The sequence below is a fragment of the Hippichthys cyanospilos genome, chromosome 14 (genome assembly GCF_059441005.1).
Source record: "Hippichthys cyanospilos isolate Australia breed blue-spotted pipefish chromosome 14, RoL_Hcya_1.0, whole genome shotgun sequence".
NCBI classification, from domain to species: Eukaryota; Metazoa; Chordata; class Actinopteri; order Syngnathiformes; family Syngnathidae; genus Hippichthys; species Hippichthys cyanospilos.
The window spans coordinates 2,269,027-2,292,470 of NC_142382.1; the positions used below are offsets into that span (position 1 = coordinate 2,269,027).

The 23,444-nt window shown below is 41.5% G+C and overlaps 1 protein-coding gene across 3 annotated transcripts; it reads right to left on the reverse strand.

The window, feature by feature from the left end:
* Window positions 1–7,555: 7,555 nt before the first annotated feature.
* Window positions 7,556–23,075, reverse strand: ptbp1a (polypyrimidine tract binding protein 1a). Of its 3 annotated transcripts, none has more exons than XM_088432612.1 (16): window positions 22,995–23,075; window positions 22,111–22,164; window positions 21,961–21,991; window positions 17,259–17,319; window positions 16,912–17,084; window positions 16,200–16,346; window positions 15,929–16,102; window positions 15,734–15,841; window positions 14,835–15,015; window positions 14,445–14,522; window positions 14,210–14,367; window positions 12,940–12,973; window positions 12,002–12,094; window positions 11,093–11,309; window positions 10,147–10,224; window positions 7,556–10,066 (listed from the first exon to the last, which is right to left on the reverse strand). In XM_088432612.1, exons 1-16 carry the CDS (start codon window positions 23,000–23,002, stop codon window positions 9,934–9,936), a joined length of 1,728 nt encoding a protein of 575 aa, XP_088288738.1. In that variant the 5' UTR covers window positions 23,003–23,075; the 3' UTR covers window positions 7,556–9,933. The 3 variants fall into 3 exon arrangements, with proteins under 3 accessions (XP_088288738.1, XP_088288737.1, XP_088288739.1); XM_088432611.1 differs by lacking the exon at window positions 22,995–23,075 and adding an exon at window positions 22,444–22,775; XM_088432613.1 differs by lacking the exon at window positions 22,995–23,075 and adding an exon at window positions 22,423–22,545.
* Between the last annotated feature and the right edge of the window lie 369 nt (window positions 23,076–23,444).

Consider the following 23,444-nt stretch of genomic DNA (forward strand, 5'->3'; position numbering starts at 1 on the left):
CGTTGCCCTAATTTAAAATTGATACAAGTACAATATCACTCCTCCAAAAGGAATGTTTTTATTAGCTTTGTGAAGGTTATTTCTCAGGGTCTTTTGATTTTTTTTTGTGCGTATTGTCTTCAAGTGCCGTTAAACTGTCACCCAAATGTTCGGAAAAATGGGTCACATTTTGTCCTTTCTATTGTTGCTGACTATTGTGCTTGACTGGAAATAAGAGGTGTACCTAATGTTGTGTCCGGGGAAGGGGGGGCAAGTTGTAGCCGTCCAGTGCGCCGGCGCCACTCCCCGAACCCCAAGGCGTTTTTAAGACGCACTTAAAGTTCAGGCCCGTTTGAAAGCCATGGCCAAGATGGATGGCGAGGGAGAGCGGTGGCGCCTGACGCATGGATGGAGCGCTGTCCAACTTGAGGGGGGGGCGCACACACACAAAAAGGGCGGGGCATGCAGCCGGGTGTAAAAACACGGGGTGCCATAAAAGCACCGGGCACAGAGAGTTTGGTTTGGGGGGAGGGGGGGAGACTCGTCGCCAGTCAGGTGAAATACGGCTCTGCTTAAATCACTTTTATAGGGCTCATTCCAGCATTGGAAGACAATTTAGACAACAACTAATATTATTTGTCTTTTTTTTAACAATGAAACAGGTAGTAAATTATAATAAAAGTTGGTTGGTGCTTTTTAGTGAGGTATTGAATTTGCCATATCATTTATTATCATTATTGGGTTTTCATATTTGTCGTTTGTTACCTGAAAATTTTTTTTGAAAATAAATAATTAATAATAATTATAATATAATTATAATATAATATAATATAATATAATATAATATAATATAATATAATATAATATAATATAATATAATATAATAATAATTAATTAATAATTACATTTTATTTGCAGAATGCCAGCATTATTCCAGGTACAGTAACAAGGCTACAAATGGGATGTTGATTTTTATTTATTTTTTAGAGTAATGAGATATAATGATGCAATTTCTGAGTAATGTTAACAGTATGTTTGAAAAAAATACAAGTGATTGCTACGTTGTGGTTCATAAAGTTTAAGTTGGATCACTTAAAAAAATTGCAAATTCAGCTGGCAAGTTTAACATTTTTCTTTTAAGTTAGACCAGTCAAAAATATATTGATTTTATGTATTTTCCTTACACTCTCCGCCGAGAACGTAGCATAAGGAAACCCCCACCCAAAAAAATTAAAAAATATTCACAGATTATATTTATTGCATTATTTACTTTGCTATTTTTCTTAATATTTTTATAAGTCAGACCAGACCAAAAAAATAAATAAAATACAAAAGAAACAAACAAAAGAAGGGGGGGAAAAAAAGCACATAAACGACGATAACTTAAAATACTTTGCAGCTTTTCGTTACTGTGGATATTTTTGTAAACACAGGGTGGTTAAAATTTTTTATATATATATATATATATATATATATATATATATATATATATATATATATATATATATATATATATATATATATATATATATATATATATATTGCGGATATTTTTGTAAACACAGGGTGGTTAAAAAAAAAATATATATATATATATATATATATATATATATATATATACATATATATAATATGGCTTTTGTCAAAAAAAAAAAAAATACTATACTACCCCTATTAACTTCAATCCCTTATGTGCTCGTGTTCATATTTTGTGCACCTATAATTACGATCGGTAAGTAAATAGCGTCCAATATCGGAATGAGACAAAGATTGTGCCCATTGTCTTGAGCGGATCTTAAAAAGCAAAATGACGCCGGGTATTGCGCCTACTTTGTGCCCTACTTCTTAAAGAGTAGCCAGGGATTTTTGGATAAAAGGCGCGCGCGCACGGCAGAAGCGTAACCCAAATACAGCTGCATGTCGTCCGCCCGCGGGGATGAATTATTCAACGTCTGTCTGAGAGGCCTGCATATGTAAACAGGTGGACAGTCTCCTGGTTGGCTGCTCTGCTTTTTTGTTGCAAGGGAAGGGCTGGGCGACCATTTTTTTTCCCCGCTCCAAGAGGGGCCAGTTTAGTCCTCAAGGACAAGTAGGTGTGAGGAGAGCTACACACACACAAAAATCTGCTTGGAAACACCATTTCGGTTCGCGGGAGCTGTTCAACCGCCGAAACCAGACTGACCTAACAGTACATTTAATGTAGCGGTCTCCAACCATCGGTCCGCGGTCCGGTACCGGTCCGTAGATCAACCGGTACCGGGACGCATGAGCTGCACCCAAATCATGTTTTGGAACTCATTTATTTGATCCTTTAACAGTTCGTTCATTTGTGCTTTGTTTGCTTCGATCTGAGTGTTTTGGCGCCGCCTCTGGCCGCCCTTGATATTACATTTTGTAGTGAGGAAGGACGGTACTGCTTCGGTCCACGGTAAAAACGTCAAAAGGGTAAAGGTAATAAGGTTGGGGACCGCAGCTATAATCTTTTACTTACAGATGCTAGTTTTTATGGGCTGTATTCTTACTTACAATAATTACTGCAGCCGAACGAGAAGAAGCGAGCAGACTGAACCGCCATCCGAGCCCGTCCTTGTTCACACACAGGAATATTACTAAAATCGAAAGGGCTGCGTAAAGGTTATAAGAGTGCGCCGGTTAGAGAACACGGAAAGGTAGGGTGGCTCGTTTATTAACTGCAGTTTAAAAATACGATCATTAGATCTTGTATAAAAATTTGTGTCAAGCCGTCTGTGTATTTCTGATATAGTCCAGTGTGTTTTATCTGTTACAATTTGTTTTTTTTGGTGCAGCTTGTATACCGGTGCGGCTTATAGTCTTAAAAATATGGTATGTCGGCCATTGGACTTGTTTCTCAGTCTTATTTAAAAAAAAAAACTTGCCATTAAACCTGGCTCAAGTGTCTTAGAGAGAGAAATTCAGTGGCAGTGATGTATAAGATTTAGTAAGTCCAGCCTGTGTAAAAACATACGGTCCCTGCATTAAGTTGCGCCACGCAGCCACCATGAAGCAAAAAGACGTTTTTTTTTTTTTTTTTTTTGCTTCTCCGCTGTCATGCTGACATTGAGTCTAAATCACATAAGCTGTGCAGCCTAAATGGTGTTTGAGGGGATTCAGATGTGAAGGGATGACTGCTTTAACTGGGGGCCATGGAGCAACTGCCCCCCCCCCCTCAAAAAAAAAAAAAAACTGCTGGAATACAAAGTACGATCTTCCGCTGATGCATTTAGGCATGTTAGGCTAAAAGTAAAACTGCTGACTGATATTTCGGGGTGTCTAAATAACATGATCAATAAAATACAATATTAAAGATTTAAACTCAAATTTTATGCATTCTGGATGACTAGATCCATTTTTTTTTATACATCGGACTTTTTGTGCTTGAGTTGTGGAGGTTTAGCAAATAAAGGTCAACCAGGCCCCAAAGTGGACGCTGATTGGCAGTCATTGTGTTGGGTATAACCTGATTGGCTCCTCTTGTGGGTGGGAGGGTCAATTCAAGAGCAGGAGGAAGACGGGACAATGGAAGAGCATGTGAGTTGTCGGAACAACCAACGGTAAACTGAAGAAAAAAAATCCCAGGCGGCACCATTGATAAAAAGTAGATACATATATTATATATATTATATACATATTTACAAATCCTGTTTATAATGCGCTGCGTCGTATATATGAAAAGTTTTAAACTACGCCATTGACTGAAGGTGTGCGTTTTAATCCGGTGCACCTTATAATGCGGAAAATGCGGTACCTTTATTGTATTTTGCTCATTTTTTTTATATTTACATCAAAGGTATTTCACATCAAAGGGAATGCATTGCAGGAAGAGAGCAGGGAGCTGAAACTTCACCCCAAATAGTGACAACAAGTCAAAAATCCAGTCAAAAAACACTAGCGGGAGCGTGGCTAAAATACTGCGAAAATGACGTGGAAGAAAATGACCCAAAAATGGTCAAAATGGCACAAAAGGGGTCATCTTTTGACGGCGCTACTTATTTCCAAAACCCCAATATCAGGTTGCATCGGAAAATAGGACTACCGGAATGAAGGCAATTTTTCACTGCAACCACATACTACCTAGTATCATTTCTAATACCGTGAAAAAAAAATGCCATTCCTCAAGTTCCAAACGCGAAAAAACGGGGGCTTCAAAAGTCGCTCGTGGAAACGAGGCCGGGAAAGGAAAGCCGGCGCTGGCATGTGTGGTCGTTTGCCGGCATTTGCTTGATTAGAGCGCCACGTTGATGTCAAATAAGTGGTGCCAGATGTAAAAAAAAAAAAGCGTCCACATGCTTTTGATTTTAAAAGCACTGGCTGAGGAAGCAACGCCCAATGACAACGTCTCCCTCCTTGCGAACGTTTGAGCTAGGGCGGAAAGTTAAGCGTTGGCAAAAAGCCGTCCGCCAGTCCAGCATGAGCCAACCCAAGATAAAACGAGAGCAAGTTGCGCGCTTGGAACTTCTACGTTTGGATGAGCTGACTTTGAAATGTTCTTTTCAGCCCGATTATGCAATCTCTTTGCATTTTCACATGTTCCTCAAGGGATGTTGCGCTCTGCGCTTGGTTAGGATTGCTGGTGCGCTGCGCATGTAAACAAGATTTTTTTTTTTAAAACTTTAAGACTTTTATTTAGTAATATACTATAAAATTCTGTTAAATTTTGCAATCTCAAGGATAAAGTCATTTTTTTCCTGACACGTTAATTCCACTCATTCAATCCCAAAGACGTATTTTTACGTTTTTTCTTACATTTTTTTAAATGCTTGGCAAAAGGAAGCTAAAGATAGCAGGTACAAAAATGAAGTACTAAAAAAACAATCAATTTCATGAAATTATTTACTGAAGTAATGAAACACTTCGGTAATCAGTAATCAATACATTTGCTGATTAAGTACTAAGTCCAACACCTTAACTCAAAGTTTAAATCATCCAATCCCACAGACATATTTTTAGGTTTTTTTTCCTCAAGAGCCCAGACATTTATCTATTTTTTTTTCAATGTTTAGCGAATTAAGTTCTAAAACTAGCTGGTGTAAGAATTAAGTACTTAAATAATCAATTACTTAACTAAAGTAATCCAATACTTTAGTATTCAGTAATCAACACTTTTGGTGGTTAAGTACTAAGTCCGACAAAGTGCAACTCGTTCAATCCCAAAGACGTTTTATTCTGTCTTTTTTTTAAGATAATGCTTTTGTCTTGCCATTAGCCGCGTACTTCACTTATTCAATCCCAAAGACATGTTTTTACGTTTTTAAAGAGTTCAGATACTCAATCCCAAGTACAGTTTAGTATATTTTCCTTTTATATTTTTAAAGTTCCTTGGTTTTAAGTGCCTAATCACCTTTTTTTAAAACCAGCTCCTTTTTAAACTTTTTATCAAACATTCAAAAAGTCTGACTGAATAAATGTACATGGGATTGAATATCTGGATTTCCAAAAAAAAAAAAAACGTCTGGTATTGAACGTGTTACTTGCTACTTTGTTGTCTGTTGTCATCCTTTTGGCAGCCTTCCAGTCCAGTTTTGTTCTCCTTCCATCAATTTTGGGAGGACTCCAAGTATTTTGCTCATTGTTGCGCTGTCTTTTCTGCAGTTGATGATCGTCTGTCTTCCCTGCGTGATGTCTAGCCTACTGATACTTCTGAGAAATGAAATCCCTCTGATGTGTGTATATTCCAGCCTGTCTGCAAGAAGATAACTATAAACAGGGCAGGGAAAGCCTACTAGAACAAGTGAAGTTCCTTTAGGGTCATCATGCGCTAACTTTACAGAACTCAATGTGATTGATAGTCACATAGTAGTTCATAAGGGGTGTGCACACTTTTGCAATCGCTTAGTTGGCTATATATCGCTGAAAAATTTGGTTGTCTACGAGAGGGACAAGACAAGACGTTAGGACGGGCGTTAGCGCCCGAAAATTCGTCGCGTGACCTTCAAAGGCTGCTTTCTCATGCAAGGCAGGCGGCAAGCAACTTCATTTAAGGGCCACACATCGGCTATTTCCCGTTCGTCCTCGTCTCCAAAGACGGCAAGGAGTCCAGGTTAATCCCCGTCGGCGCTCTGTCAGGCAGTTAGGACAAAAAAAAAAGGTAGAGGGGCCTAATGCCACAAAGCCAGGAGGAGCCACTTGAGATTTAAGTGTCACACTCTTGACATTGTGAGTGCCGGCAGGTAACATCAGCCCTTTGAGGCCCATCGGTGAGAAACACTTCCCCCTAGTGGACTACATGAGGAGTGCACTTTCTCGAGCAAAAATCTCCAAAAAGGACAATAAATATCCTTTAACCTACATTTATTAGAATTCAAACAAACCGGAGCGAAAACACTAAATAAGGAATTTACCCAATGATTATTTTAATACTTGATGGATTAGTTATCCAATCATTTCGTATAGCTTATCCTCACGAAGGTTGCTGGCGTGCTGTATTACGTATTTTCTCATATAGAATACAAAAAAAATTGTGATTCGTTACTGGTTTGGGGCCTATTATTGGAAAATGTTTTCCAAATAAACGCAGCGATGATTGCATTAAATAAATACTAAATGCATTTATTTTAGAAAACATTCAAGACTAAAAGACGGTAGAAATTCTGAACATTTGGACAGTAATAGGTCTCCAATCGAGTAATTTATGAGAAAGAAATATTGGATTAGCCTGCCATTTTCTGCAATGGTTACTTTATCTCGTCGATTTATAATAAATTTTCATGTACAATAAAAAAAAAAAACCTTTATCCATCTTCCTATGATTAACAATGACAACGCGTGCGGGAGGCTCGGCGATCAACCAATCAAAGTCCAGCTTGCCAACGTCACATGACCAACAGGTGCGCCGTGACTGGTTATTACCTGAGCCTTGAATAAAGGCGATGTCATGTTTCAATTTGGACAAAATATTACATTTACGCAGCATAAGATTGCCAAACATGTCAATTATCCCCATACAAACAATAATACTTCATCGGAGTATAATCCCGCCCCCTGGTGGCCAAAATGGGTGCAAGCAATCTGCAGCAGCACCATTAACATTACATCACGATGCATGCTTTCATTGCTATTAGCTTTTTTTTAAAAATACAAATTAGCAATTATTTTTTTTAAATCAATTTCAATGGAGAAAGACGAGAGTTTGGTGTTATGATCTTGGTCAACGAGCTTAAGGTAAATCAGCCGGGCAACGTCTTGACCCAACGACTTGACCCAAAATAAGGACTGAAAGCAGTGCAAAAAGTGAAAAAATAAGAACACACTTGTAAATAACAATACATATTGACAAGTTTCATTTAACTGATAAATTTAGTGTATTTAGAGAGTAGCAGAGAAGGCCCTGCAGCAGAGATTGAGTGCAATTCCCCGAGAGCTTTTAGCCAGGGTGCTTGAACGCAGACAGACCACGTTCAAAGATGAGCAAAGTTGAAAAAAAAAACAAAAAACGTCAAGATTCAAAACATGAAAACGAAGTAGTAAAAAACGTGATGGCGGAAAATGTTACAAGAAGTTAACCAGGTGTCAGCTCCACAGAAAAGAAGGGAAGAGACAGAATCCAAATGAGGCCAGATGAAAGCAGGAACAAACTAAAGATTTATTGAAGGCAGCAGAAGATGTAGAGATGAGTGAACAAGATGGTGGGCGGGGCGGGGCGAGGGGGGGCGGGGCATATACAGACACGCGTGTGTGTTCATACCAGTTTTAATATCTGCGTTACAAACAGTCTTGTTTTCAAAGCTCCCACAAGAGGAGGGAGCTTGTTTTTTTTATTTTTATAGTATCTGGTATTGTCTTATCAAAATATACATGTTTTGCAACGAAACGTCAATATAATCCAAATGATTGTGTGGTACAAAAACATGAATATATACAACCGTCAGCCCTGCGTCATACAACCCCCACTTCCCCGTATAAAAGGCAAAAACGTAAAAGCTCTAAACAGAGAAGAGGGAAAAAAAAAAAAAAGTGTGATCTTAAGACACCATTCTTAAGCCATTTTGGCGGCAACTTTGCAACATGGGGGCGGGGAACGCAAATGTACCAGAAATACAGTATTGGGGTTTTCTCCTTTAATTTTTTGTGCGTCTAAGGCATATCCGTTGAAAGGCAACAGGAAAGGACACGGAGGCCTTGGGAAGGCAAAAAAACAAAGGTAAGAAATAGTTGAGGAAAAAACAAAGACACCGTGGAAAAAGTGGTGCCTTTTGTGGAATTTAAGATAAAATGTGGAATAAGAGGAAGGAAAAACTTGACTTGCGTGAACTACTACAAGAAAGGGGGAGGAGGAAAAAAACTTAACAAAAACCTTCAATCACAACACTACAAAACCTCACAGGGTCAAAGGTACTTTGGTCCTTAAGAACAAGAAGAACAACCGTCTGTCTGTAGCTACATTTGTTAAACCATGCATAATCTTGTACAAAAATAGAGACGCCACACACACACACACAAAAAAAAGACACGAGTGATTGTGTGTGTGCACATCTGGTTCTGGACTATACAGTGGTCAAAGGCTTGTGTAGAACCGGCGCTGGAGGCACTCGGGGAATGTGACGTTTTAAGACTTTTTTTTTTTTTATTGTGTGCGAGAGGGGTGCTTAACAAAAAAAAAAGTGCACTATAGAACCTGACTGTAGCGCAAGTCAAGCTGGGAAAAAAAAAAAAAAAAGAAAAGACACCTGAGTTTGGTGATCAAACTGAATGTTAGCAGTCGGGGGAAAATGGTGGGTCACTACCAACAACAGTTAAAAAAAAAAGTATTAAACTACAGTAATTAAAAATAAGGAAAATTAGAGTAGCTGGACCAGGAAGTGTGTGTCACTACACGATCAATTTCAAGACATAAATGCTAAACTTAAAAACAAAAAACAAAAGATAAAACGTATAGGTGTTCACATATAAATGAAAGCAAGATTAAATGAGCCTGCGGCACCATACCTAAAAGCGCTACATGGCCTAGCATCGCCTATTTGGACTTACATTCATAGTTTCTACATATATATTGGGATACATGCACACAAATCCTTAATAGGTAAACATTTGTGTTGTTTTTTTTTTTTTCTCTCCAAACAACGAGCCGCCATTTCCCCTGAAGCCGGAGCGATGCTTAAGGCGGGCGGCTTGAAAAGGCTGTACGGGGGAGGGAGTAAGGCACGAAAGACTGTGTAGTCCATAGTTTTGCTTTTGATGAACAGATGGACTACGGATAGTGGTAGAAATCCCTCGACGCAAACGACACAAGAAGATAGCAAAAAAAAAAAAAAAAAAAGGATAGGAATACGTTGTTTGAATCTGGGAGTTTCTTATGCTTTGTCCAACTGGCCAATTGGGAGCAGGAAGAGAGAGGGGGGGGGGGGCACACGCCCTTTGCTAAAGGAATGTTTAATTATGTCTGGTATGGATGGCGGCGGCCATTTTAAGCAATTTGGTCTCAGGGTAACGCCATCAGCTGCCTGGATTTTCGCTCTTTGTTGCACATTCAACGCAGACCGCGGCTCGTTTTTAGTTTGGGGAAGCCAAGAAGAAATGCGGCGGTCTGCTTCTGTTGCCAAATTGGTTGTGCTTTCATTAATGTATCGTGTAGATATTGTACAGGACTCTTTAAAGTAAAAGGGTAAAACATTTTCAGATGAGGAAGGACGTTTTTCCCTGAATTACAAAACTTTCATTTTGAGACCCCCGAGCACCTTTTTCCCCCCCCAGACAAAAACCAAAAAAACAAACAGCCATCTTTTGATTAACAGACCTGGTGCCTTTTCTAACATTTTAAAGAAGGAATCATAAAAAAGGAAAAAAAAAAAAAAATCAGATTTTGATCTGAAGCTTTTGAAGGGGAGTAACTTTTTGCAAAGAAAGAGCGGCAAAACCTGTAGTTTCCACCGAGTGCGACCCAGAGAACGGTCTGCAAACGGGATTGTAAAGAAGCTCCGGGACGGGAGCTGAAGGCACTCAAATGGTGGATTTGGAGAAGGACACGCGAAGGTGGTGGTTCTCCCCCAGGTCGTGGTTGTGGAACTCGATCAGGCACTCGATTGCCTCCTCGACGGAGCCCATTTGGATCAGGGCCATCTTGCGATCGTTTCTGTTCAAGGGGAGAAGAAAGCGTCTAAATACTCGGACTCAAACGAGTAGAGGAATTAAAAAAATAAAAATGTTACTTACTGAAAGAACTTGAAGGCTTTGACTGTGGCTCCTGAGCTGGCAAAAAGTCTCTTGAGGTCTTCCTCCACCACAGCAGGTCTGAATGTCGAGGGCAAAAGTTCTATTTCTTCTAACAGAGTAATTCCCTGCACCGTTGCGGCTCAGAATTTATCAGTTCTCCTTTTTGTGTAATCCCCCAAAGCACGGAAAAACTAACATGGTTGCATCATTTGTGCTCTTTCTAACGTGCATTTAAATAACACTCAACCAGTCTGAGGCAAAAATTGCGTCAAGGAAAAATCTATGCTCAAGAGATAAAAATCCCAATTTTTTTTTTAAACAATATGGTTTAAGTGCCGTCACTAGTACAAACAGGACATTTAAACAAATACTGTCCACGTGGAGTATGAATTAAGCAGGATAATCCATCCGTGTCTATCCAACCTAAGGAGTGGCCGTTTTGCCAGTTGCGTCAGCTGAAAATGACATCACGGTTGCTCATGGATCAGCCAACTACTAATGACAGCTGAGTGTGAGCCGTGATTAGCCGCTACCTAAGCAACTGATGTCATTCTAAGTCGACATCAAGAGGAAAAACGCCTGTTCCGAGATGGATGAAAACAAACATGCAGTCGAGGTTGTTTTAGTGGGCGAGACTTGCAGAAATCCAACCGAGTCACAATTTTTTTTTTATTTGCCGTTGTTTCAAACCCGCCATCAATTAGTCGCTTAATAAAACTCTTTCCTTATTTACCATTTTCATACTCATGCATTTAGACCAAAATACAATTTTAGAGCTATTTTGTAGCATCTATTGATAGTTAAACATCCTCTTGGGGGATTTTAACTGATTATCATGGTACACTTTGTGTAATTTAAAAATATAGAATATACAATTTAAAGACTGGTGACTTGCGCCTTTTACTGCAATCTCAAAACAATCAAAAACAAAAGGAGAAAAACTCACGGAATGTTGGACAAATGGAGCGTGGCTGAGGGCGGGAAGATGTTTGAGTAGTTTTTGGAACCGGGCTTTTTGAAGCGATGCAACGGCGAGTTGCTGAAGTCCTTGGTCAGGCCCTGGTCCTCCTGGCCTTCTCGCGGCAACTGAACCGTGGTGTGCTTGGACACAGTCACACGGATGGCCCTGCCGTGCAGCCGCTGCCCGTTCAGGTGGCTAATGGCTAAAACGGCATAGTCCACATTAAATATCCATCTTGCCTTACCTTTCAGTATGCAGCAATATATATCTATGCAACAACAGTCAGCTTGATTTTTCTTCTTCTTCTTAAACAGCCAGTCTATCTTGAAGCAAAGTGACTGCTTTCTTCACAAGATCACTTCAAATGCATACCAAATGTTTTGCTGAACGATGCTGAGTCTTATCATGAAAAGAAATTCCTCCTTGTCAGCTACCGGGAAGGACAAAGGTTTCAAGCTATCCATGTTACGTTCTAGTAAACTATGAAGGTCACTTTCAAATTCAAGTTTCCAACGTTAGTCAAGATCAACAATATTTAGCATATTATTGACGTTATCTTGGGCATACTGCAATATTTTGAATGCTAAACTTATGTTAATATCAGACAAGAACTCTGCGCACTGTTGGGAGTGATTCAGACCAGAGAAACAAAACACTAAATAGTGACAGTAAAAATGTCCTCTGAGCCCAGCCTATCCATGTACCCACTGTGCTGGGCGTTTATTTATGGTCTTCATCTTTGGACTCATTTGCGCTAACCTACTCAGTCCCGGTGTGCTCCGAGGGAGGACACTGTGCCATAATGTCTTGCAAACACAAAATTGACATAACAGCGGACACAAATGAATAGGTTGGATCTCAGGAGGATGTACAGTAAGAAAGAAGTGGTGCTACCTAGCTGAGCTTGAGTGCCATCTGCCATCTGGATCAGAGCATTCTCCTTTTTATTGAATAGGATCTTGACTCTCATCACGTCGCCATACACACCTGGAGAACGGGAGCAGATTGTCAGGCGGGCGGCGGGCAGGAGGAACCGGCTGTAGTTTTCAAGAGTCACACACAGTCAATCACAGCAGTCAACACGATTTTAATAATGATGCTATGGAATCTTTTAGTATATGAGCATGTGCTGATTTTAGACTAAATCTAAATTCAATCTGGTGTGGAATCAGACTAAACCTAAGTAAGGAGCATTTTGTTAAGAAAGGACAGTTGTAGAGTCTTTTTTTTAACGTTAAGCTTTGAGGGTGGGGTAGATTTAAAGGGAGGGGAAAAGGAAATAAAAGTAGTAAGTTTAAGGGGTTTGATTGATTTGGCGTGACATTTGATTCTTGTACAAAACGGAAATCTAGTCAAAATCATGCATCAGTAACTGGACATGCATAAAACCAATACTAACAGATCTAGAGGACATCAATCACCCCAGGGGTCTTTCACATCAACTATATATATATTTTTTAAACTGCAGCATTTGATTTTTGTTGCTACGGAATAAATAATACTGCCAATTAGAACCAATAATATCAGCGTCAGCTTGTCTTTTGAGGGAAAAAAAAAATAAAAGCAGCTCTTCAAAAATAAAATGCTGCAGATCTGAGTGGCACTCTCAGCCTCCATGTCTCTCAAAACCCAAGTCAAACAAACCGAGCTCACACACAAATAATAAACCCACCCAAAAATACAAACAACCCCTCCCCCGGCTGATGAGAAGCCATCAGTGGGTAAGAAAAAAAAAATAACCAAAACAAAGCCAAAATAACATGAGACGAGACATGCCCACCTTGCCAGGTAACAGTAGTAATAAAAAAGGAGATGAAAGGATGATAACGTACCGAAAAGAATAAAGAGGCAGTGTGGCGTAACGCTCTTTAGAGACAGCAGGGGGAGCAGCAGGGCCAAAAGGGTGGGAGAGGGTGTGGGGCCGGGGGATTTGGGTTGGGGGGGTAACAGGGGAAAAGAGGCGAGGAGTGGAGGACAGTGGAGTGGAGTCGGGACATGTCCGCAGGCCACAGGCAGCGAGGTCCACGGGAAGGCCACAGTACCATGGTGGAAGGAGAGAATGGAGAGAGAACAAGGAGGGAAGGGGAGGGGGAGGAGGAGGAGGGGGGTGGGGGGTGATGAGGTGGTGATGAGTAGGAGTGAACGTGGGTATTTTAGGCAAAAATCAGTTTGGAGAGATTGGGGTGCCGATGATGTGATGATTTGATAGGTGGAATCCAATTTTAATGGTGTAGGCCAAGTTGGGTTTGGGGGTGGGGGTGCGAGGGGAAGGAAAAAAAAATGGGAGGACAGAGGGAATAATTGGTCATTGGCCGTGCAGTGAGTTGGCAAGAGTACAAGTGGGGCGGGATTGGACAGGGGGTTTAAAAAAAAAGGGGGGGGGGGTACAGAGGAGAAAGGGAGGGAGGGAGAGAGAGAAAGGAAGTAAAAAAACAAAACAAGGTCAGTATACACAAAGAAATGTAGTGCTTCAGACAGTAGAACTGGCTAAATTAAAATGCACTGTCACTATGGGGAACACTAGGAGAAAAAGAAGAGAAAAAAGATTAACAATGAAATACAGAAAAAGGCAGAGACAATATATACTTTTAAATAACACGCTACAACTACAAATGACTTCAAATTACATGTATTTAGCAGTGCAAACACTTATCTAAAAAAATATCAATCATGTTTTTCTTATCTTAATGCAATAACTAAACAATTGTCGCACGAGTAACTAATGCACGCTACATTAAGATGACGCCTTCTTAAGCAGTCAAAAGTAATATTGTCTCTCCAAACAACTCAAGAATGATTTCAACTTATGGACAAAAAAATGAAGATATGGAATGGTAAGTTTCTTACAAAAAACAAGAAGTTAGTGCAATTGAATAAACTTAAAATTCACAGTGAGCAAAGTGGCAGGCCAGAGATGCAGCAGGTTTGGTCAAACAAACAAGAGGACCTGAAAGAGAAGTGCTTTGCACTAAAAACGGGCCATTTTAAGGTCAATTATCTGAAAGTAAAGGCTGCTCTCCAGCTAGTGTAGGTGGGCGACATTGAGCAGGATGCCATGCTAACGCTTTGTGGCCTTCTCAAGCCTTGCGAGTGCGTACTGACCTCCGGGTTGAGATTGCTGACCAACAGGACGTTGTGTCCGCCGGCGGCGGCCAGCCCGGCCAGGCTGAGGCGACTGGCGGCGGCCGCTGCCGCCGCCATGCCGCCGTGCCCGACACCCAGAGACGCCAAGGCGCTAGGGATGCCGGGCATCGCAAGACCTATGGAGGAGCAAAGCGTTCATGGTTCGCTGCTAAAGTGATCATTTAGATTATTATTGCCGAGAATGTGCGCTCACCTGCTTGCTGGATGGCAAAGGTAGGCGGGAATGCATGTGCGCCTCCATACGGAGAGGCGGATATTATACCTGGTGCAGCTGTTGGAAAGAGGGGGGGGGGGGGGTGTTTTTCAAGATCACTGTCAGGTAATATGTATTCAACTACACAGATCCTGCACCAGGCCTCACCAACATGGTGCCCCAAAAAGACCACAAGTAAACAAGTTGGGCATTCCTTCGCAAGGATTTAAAAAGACAAAAAAGCTGCAAAGGTTATAGGCCGTGACGAAAAAAGAAAAAAAAAAAAATTCTGATTAACAAGTTCAATCAAGCACAAATCCTGACATTTGAATAAAAGTGCACCGACTTCTATCACCGGCACATGGAAATGTATTTCAAAACATCTCTCACCAAAGGCGGCGGCCGCCATGGTCTGGTGGTCCAGGGTGGGTTGAGCGTCAGCGGTGGGAAGATCCAGGCGGGTGTAGTCTCTGCTCTTGTCGTTGTTGTATTTCACATTCAGGTTGGTGAGCTTTGAGAAACTGATTCTTAGAGTGCAGCAAGCGTTGTAGATGTTCTGCCCGTCCAGACACTGAGACGCACACAAAAGAAATTAATTGGGGGAAAAAAAAAAGTGGGGCACATTTAAAGGAGCATCTCCTTCTAAGATAAGTCAATGTCCCTCCCAACTTCTAGCCTATCAGCACAATTAATGTCAGAACCATTTTTTTCCACCCTACAATCCAAGGGGCATGGCTAAGGGAGTTCAAGTGAGGGACCAACAAACGAACAAACATTTCTACTAAGAGAGGAAAAAAAAAAAGTTGACTCATCTCATCAGCACTTTATCTCACATTTACTTATCATTGTGTATCAATGGTAACACTTTGATACATATGAACCATCTCCCGGAATCAGGAGGAGCAGCATTTATTCTGCCTGACGGATATAAATGATCAAAGGCTCTGGAGCTACCCAAAAAAAATCTGATTGGCATTTCAAAAATGGACCATTTAAAAATTAGCTGAACCATGAACTTCCACACAAATAGGAGAATGCTGGATGAGGTTTTTGACAAAAAACGTTTCCTAAACTGGAATTTAAAATGACTTGAATAATTTAAATGTATGCATTATTGCTGTATGCATTTTGTAAAGGATTTATTTTTGACAGAAATTTTTCTTTAACATCTTAAAGCCATATCACCCAACCCTAAAAGATCATTTGCAGTAAACAAAACACTTTTAGAACAATTAAGCGTAATTGGATAATGTCCTAATTGCGACAGCCTTGATTGTACCAAATCTTACTTTGGCGTTGTGAGCCATCATGGCGTCGGCATACTGGATGAGAGCCTGGAACTGGTTATTCTTTGTAAATGTGATGATCTTCAGTACTGTGCCAAATTTGGAAAAAATCTGCGAAAGGGGAGAAGGGGACTTACATTTTCTGTTTAAACTTTTACAGTGTGCCAGAGGGTTAAGTGAGAGCGGTGATCCGTGTACCTGGTGCAGTACGTCCAGGGTGACCGGGTAGAAAAGGTTCTCCACAATGACTCTCAGAACGGGGCTTTGGGCGGTGGCGCCCGCCAGGCTGCTGGCGTCTGCCGCGATCGCCATGCTGGTGAGCCCGCCGCCGCCGTGCAGCGCGTTGACCGCCTGCAGAGCGGCCTGTGCGCGCTGGAAGGGGGAAACCAACAAGATGCACTTCTTAGCACACAAGCTGTTTTGACTTATGCTAAATGGATGTATTAAGCATCAGCGCGCGCCCCCTCACCACTTGATTGGGGGAGTTGTCAGTCTTCAGCTCTTTGTGGGTGGAGTACTGCATGTAAATGGGGTGGTTTCGGATGACGGGGGTCACGGACAAGTAGTAGCTGACCATTGTCTGAGCGCACTCCTCGCTGCTCAGCTCCAGGAAGGCCTACAGGATGCAACAGAAACTCCCTAACAAATGCTCTTCTTCAAATGCCACAATATAAAATTACTGACAGTGGAATTAACAGGCAGGAGGAACATATTCTGTCAACTTATGATTGAGACATTTTGTTGAAACCTCAAGAACTTTTTAACAAAGCATAGCTCGCCATTACGTATTCGGGAAATTATGTGGAGACAATTGTATAATCTGCTATGTAGCTTTGATGATGTCACATCCAGTAGCCCTAGCGGTGGATAAAATACCTTCGCCAGTCTGCTTTGTAGCTACACGGAAATAATTTACGGTAGCCCTAGCGGTGGACAGAGTAACAACACCCTTAAGCTTTGGAAACACCCAGAAAGTGTTGTTCAATTTATTATTAATCGAAATTCCAACTATGGTTGACAACGTCAGAAGTGACATGTATTACAAAACATTCACAATGTTTTAACGGTATCTCAGAAATCTATGCATCCTGACCATTAACTGCACGGACGCACATTTCCCATTTTAAAGCAAGTAAAGAAGCCTGACATGACAGGGGAGCACGTCAACCGTTTATCCATACCTGGTTTTTCCCTTTCAGCATCAGCAAATTGGTGACTTTCCCAAAGGGCAAACCGAGTCCGATGACCTCGGCCTCGTTTATGTCGCTGGGCAGCTTGCGTAGGTGAACCACGCGTGACGGAACACCGGGACTGCGGACGTCACCCTTGAATTTTTTGCTGTCGTTGCCATTGGCTGCAAGGAGGGGGAGGGGGGTGGGGAACGAGAGACGGATACAATCAGAGGAGTGAAAAGGCGTCTCTCGGCCTTCCTGAATAATGGATCGGTCGCCGTGGCAACACATACAACACAGACAAGCGGTTAAATGAGAGCAGACAAAAAAAAAAATCGTCTATGGCAACCCACTACCTGAGTTCATGATATAGGGCCCGTTGGATATGCAGGAAGAAAAGAGTTCGTCAGATCCTCTCTGTAGGAAGGCAAAACAAAAGGTTGACTTTAATGTGGTGAACAAGGAGTGCACGGGAGGGCAGGTGGCGAGCACGGCTCTCGTGTTACCCAAGCTTTTGTGCGCTAAGGTAGGATGTACTGTAACATGAATCTTGAAAGCACCCTTTAGAAAGAAACACTAAACCCTTACCTGCCGGTAACAATGAGATGACTTGTCTCGTCATTTGATAGTATGGGCCTGATTTCATTGTTTAGCTTTGGTCTATTTCATTTTAGAGAAGAGTCGTTGACAATTTCAGCTGTCGGGAAATCTTAAAACTAATGTTCTTACGACTTCTGTCGATAAAATTTGTCAAAAATACGATAAGCTCTAAAATACAAAATGTGAGGAATTAAGGAGATTGTTATTTTATTTTTTTTTAATAATGGCTTAATATGTGGCTGATCTGCACAGTTCCCTAGTGACACGCCATTGATGTGCTCTACTCTCTAATTCATTTATTCATAGTAAATTGCTGGTCCTGTTATACACCTCGATATATATTTCCAGTCAATGTGATCTAACTGATCTTATCAGTTTGATAAAGACTAAACAAATAGGGCTAAAATTGATCTGATATGCACTGAAAATTATACACACTTTTTAGCAGGTAAATCACTTTGTGTATCAAGTGAATATGCTTTACATAAGACTTAAGTAAATGGTGTAAAGACATTTTTATGGTCGGCTAAGTTGAGTTAGCAGCTGATTTTTCCAGCTCTGGTTACAACAGATCATGCAATCATGAGTTGCCTTCAGGAAGCAAGCTTCAAGGAGCAACAAAGGAATGCAGATCAAAACTTTCTATTGCAATGAACGATTTGAATGCTACAGACGGCACATACTTTGCCTAGTCCGGCGTATATTCAAATTCATTACCAACAATCCTGACATATGACAGGGCTAGCAGAATAAGCTAACCCATTCAGGGGCAGTGACCGAGTTGACAAGTGTGTTTAGAGGTGTATGAGGTTTTTTTTTTGGGCTGTTTTATACACTAATGGCCTAGGTGTGTTCCGCGCACAAACAAGATAATTATGAAGTCATCAGACTGACACCAACATACGAATGAACCTCCATCGTAAACAACTACTGCTGGCACAAATCACCAAGTTATAGCTCAGCTAAACGGTACCTGCCACTCAACACTCTCAATCAAGTATTAGCTGAGGAGGAACATAGGGAGGCCATCTGGACTGGAAGGATAGTGCCCCCCACCCCCCAGTGTTGTTCACATGGCCCGGCGATAATGAAGTACAGCAGTCACAAGAAGTGGCTCAGTCGACTAAGCTCCACAACGGGGGCCCACAATGAATGAAGGTCCTGTTCCGGATGAGACTGGGGGCATTGTTACGTGGCGGAGCATAAACATATGGAACCCCTTTGGACTTGCCGGGATTTCAAGAGGCCTGGCATTTGTTTTAAAAAAGGAGCTGGTAGCGCAGGTTGGCGAGCATTCTTTTCGTGGCGGATGAAAATGACTGAGCCTTCATGTTGCACGAGGCGGGTGGGTGGGGGTCAGGAACTCAACACCTTTGCAAGGGCCAAAGCATGCCTTTGCACACCTGACTTTCTTCAGCGCGAGTGAATTGTTAGTAATAGAGGTAATGATGGGACGCCCACCCCCCGGAGAATATTAAACATTACCTGGGTCAGTTCGAACCTAGAACATTGCTGCTGTCCTTGATAACAGGAGGATTAAAAATGATAAACAATTTTAATGAGATTTCCTTTAACCATGCATGGGTCAAATTGACCCTAGACGTTTCCTGATAACGGTGGATTGAACATTTATCTTGACTTTAGTATTCCCTGGGGGTATGTGAAGGCACTTTAGAAGGTATGTGAGACTAACAGTTTCTGTAGGTATCAGTAAATCTACCTTAATGCCCTTTTGATGTATTGACAAGAAGAATATTAATTTCAAATTAAGAGCAAATAAATTGGTACATGAAGCAACTCTGCTAAATTGTGTTACAGTAACTCTTTGCAAAAGGTTGCATGGTTAATTAATAGTGACTTTGCAGAACGTATGCCTTCATCTTGTTAAGTTTTTTTATAGATGCGCTTTGCCATTAGGGAAGATTTTCTGTCAAATGAGTTTCAGGAAATATCTTCTGGAGTTGCTGATTAAATGCCTAGCTAAACCACAGTAAATATTTTTCCAAAGTCGAATAAACTGGCAAGGGAAGAGACAGAACTCTGTTTTAAGTCTTTCCTTTTTCCCACCCAAAAAGAATGTGCTTATTACGCATACTTGGCTGAAAAAAAAAAAAAAAAAAAACGTGGGTACATCATTGAAAATGGGCTAAGAACCAGATACAACCGCAAAATTGGATAGCATGGAAATACTATTGCTTAGCTCAGCCTGACTAGTTGCGGGCAGATGACGTCACATCGTCACTCAACGGAATCGGGGTGGGAGAAAGAACAGGAAGAGAAGCAGCAAGAACAGGCCTGCTTCCTGGCTTCAGTTAACTCCCTCATTGGGACTTCATGATTACATGCTTCAAGCTAGTTTCCCTCCAGCTCCTCCTCTACATCCTCATTCTAATTATATCCACGGAGCTGAGAATCTACAATGTGTGAAAAAGTACCATGAAAATTGCAAGGACCGTTTCAGACAATCAGAGTTGCTGGCCCCGTTCTCCACCTCACGGCGTCGACAGCTTAATAGCCACCTTCACTTCATGCTGATGCATGATTGGCTCGCTTCCCCAACATGGTGTGCAGCTTCCTCACAAAATGGAACATAAAGACCAGAGGCCGTTTCCACCGCTTTGTAAATACCACACTTGTTTTTTTTTTTTTTTTTTTTGGTTTAGTGCTAAAAACAAAAATTGTTTAGACATGGGAGTAAGATAGTGAAAGACGGGGGAGGGCACAGGTATGTGCATGCTTTTTCCCATCGTCTACCATTGCGGTGAATGGTAAGGGGGGCAGAAGTCTCACTGGGGGGGTTTGGAATGCGACCGCGGGATTCCAGGCGCTCGGCCCCCAGACCAACAATTACAAGATTCCAGCAAAGCAGGGCGCCGCGACTGCGCGTCGCAAATTCTTAATGCAATACGCACCAATGTGTGTTTTTTTTTTTTTTTTTTTTTTTAAAAAGACTTCTCATCACAAGCGAGTATCGGCCATCATCGTGGCAATGTGGAAAAACTGGCTCGGCTGGAACAAGAGCGGGTGTGGTTCGTCCCCCGTCAAGGGTGTGTGCACCTGATGACTTGTTCAAACACACGCGGAAACCTTTGGCCTGCCAAACAATGGCTGCTACATTGGCTGTGGTCGGGCCACCTACGCGGTTTTGTCCCCCAGGTGCTGTTACCAAGAAGAAAGATAAGAACATGCAGCAAAGTCACATAAGACTTGACTGACCAATAACTGTTTTTCCTTTGAAGTCCTACAGCAATGAGACATATGTTTCTTTGATGCAAAACATACTAGTGCGGGATCGTCCTGTCTATTCGTTTGTCTCCATTGTAGCGTAGGGGACGACATTTCTTTTTGGTATTTTTTGACCAATAAAAGCTACATCAAAGTCCTGGTGTGCTCCATAGAAGACATCCCAGCGTTTCAAATGATGCGTTTGGATGAGACGCCATTAATTAAAAAAAACAAAAAACAAAACATGAATACGTCGGGTCTCAGGAATTTTTAAACAGGGTAAGAATTTAAAGATTGGACCGAGATAATAGTTTTAAACGTGGGGGCGGTCAAAAATGCTCCTCGGAAACATGGCGGGTAAACAGGAAACTTCTTTTCTCAAATAGCTGCGCAGTTGACAGGCAAGATGATTGGCGTCGCTATTGTGACTCCAACCGCAACAAAAAGGCTTTAGACTGCACTTTTATAATTATAGCGTGTGGTGGCGGGGGTCGGTTCGAGTATATTGACAAGGCAAGTCTTTCCCGGTCGGCAACTCTTCATGCTTGATCGTCCACAAAGTAACGCAATTGAGAACATATTTAACATCCGCAGAAATCTCAAGTATACATTTAAGTCTATCAAACCATTATTGATAGAGCAATTTATTAGTTAACCTTTGACATGACTTTTTCAGACCGATACTAGAATGAGCACCAATTTTTTTGATGAATTTGTAGAGGTTTTGTGTACACATTAGTCAACCAAACCTTTGTATTCTGACTAACCAGGGATATTTGATACCGATTTTATTTCCAGTGTGACATTACTCGTATGAGTACTCAATTTTTAATAGGTTACAAGACCAATTACCAACACAAGTATAGTTGCTACACAGAACAATTACATTAAAGAAAAACTGCACACCAGTATCGCATTTTCTTTACTATCCTCGCATTACTATCCTTTGATTCTTCTAGTGTTTTTTTAATTAGAGAGAGCAGCTAATACTAATCTTGGCTGTCATTATGAGGACTGATTTGATGAAATAAGGCCAGGTACTGTAATTATTAGCCAATCCCTGGTAATTACAAAGCCAAAAAAAGGTAATAAACAAAATCCCTCCCATACTCAGCAAGATCGGACCCATCCCTTAATTCCTGGTCCAATCCGGACGGGAACCCCATGCGTAAAAGCAATTTTACTTTACAAAAACGATGTTTGTAGTGATGCAACAAAACATCTTAATCTTACCTTCGTGCCAACTGATATATCATGGACACTGCTGTGGAAAGACATAAGACGGCGACTGTCAGCAGGAAATCGACCCACGATTGTACATTAAAGCATACGTGTATATCATTTTTATTCAAACAAATAAGAGCAGAAATCAAAGATCCTTACTCAATTTCAGGGACGTAGCCGGATCCCAGAGGGTACAAGTCAGCGTCTAGGCGGCTGTGAGGTTGGAGGAAAACAAGACAGAGGCAAACTTTTAGCTTGAAATCACAAAAGGAACATATCGTGAAAATGCACAAAGGAGAAGAGTTAGACGAGCGCACGTTAAACACACAACAAGACGCGGAAATCATTCTAACTGTCGAATTCAGGTGATCGACGAAGATGAAGAGAAAAAAAAAGGGGGGGGGGGGGACGACAACAAAAAATAACAAATATGCAGCGGGGGACTTTGAAGCAAAACCCCGACGAACATACCACGCCATAGAGTCGCCTTACTGTGCTTTGATATGGTTCCCCAACCCCGACGGTTGGGAAAAAGTCGCCCGGATGGAATCAAGGCGAAATGCTGGGAGGCGAAGACATCGCTCGCTTCCAACATGGCCCTGACTCCCCGCACAAAACATGAATGCGGAAATGAGACACGTTGCTTTAGCTCGACCTGCCCCAAGTTAACTCGCACTTTCAAAAAAAAATCATTAAACAACGTTTAGCTGCTTGGCTTTTTGCCGTGACTCCCTCGCGCGACAAAACAAAAAAAAAAGTCCTCTAAACATTAAAGATTTTTTTTAACAAGTTGACGACGACTAGCTAACGGCTATGCTAACGGCTAACTGTTGCATGTTTGGGTGACGGTCCGCAGAAAAGGGGGGAGGGGGGAGGAGAAGGTGGGGGGGCGAAAAGTAATTTTAAGTAAGAACTTTGGCGAGCGGAACACGAAAACGCAAGCGGGGAAGCTCCGCGAGATGCTTCGGTGTCCGAAGAAGCGACCGCGCGGAGGGTTTAAGCGTGGAAAAGACGTGAGGAAATTGTTCGCTTTTTCGACTCACCCGTCCATTGCACAAGAAAAAAACTGCAGGTCTGAGGCGAAGGTAGGGCGGCAGACTTGCTTGATTTTCTTACAAAATGGCTGAACGCGCGGAGGCGAGCGCTGATTAGTCCGCTCGCCTCCGAGAGCCCGGAGGAGGCGGGGATTAAGGGCTGCGAGGGCTGCCATTGGTCAAGATGTCCATCAGTTGTGTTGACGGGGCGGGAGGATTAAAAAAATAAAAATAAAAATAAAAAACAAGGCCGTGGCAAATTTCCACAAATCTGCCAAAACATTAACTACACTACATTTATTTTCATTGTCGTATTCAAATGTGCCATTAAGTTAGAATATTGTTTTTAATGATTGGTAATAGCGTGTAATGTGTCCTAATATTTTACTCCTTTGTGCTAAAATCTTGACTGCAAAGAGCTAAAAAGTTTAGAAATACAGCTTGTAATCATTTTTATGA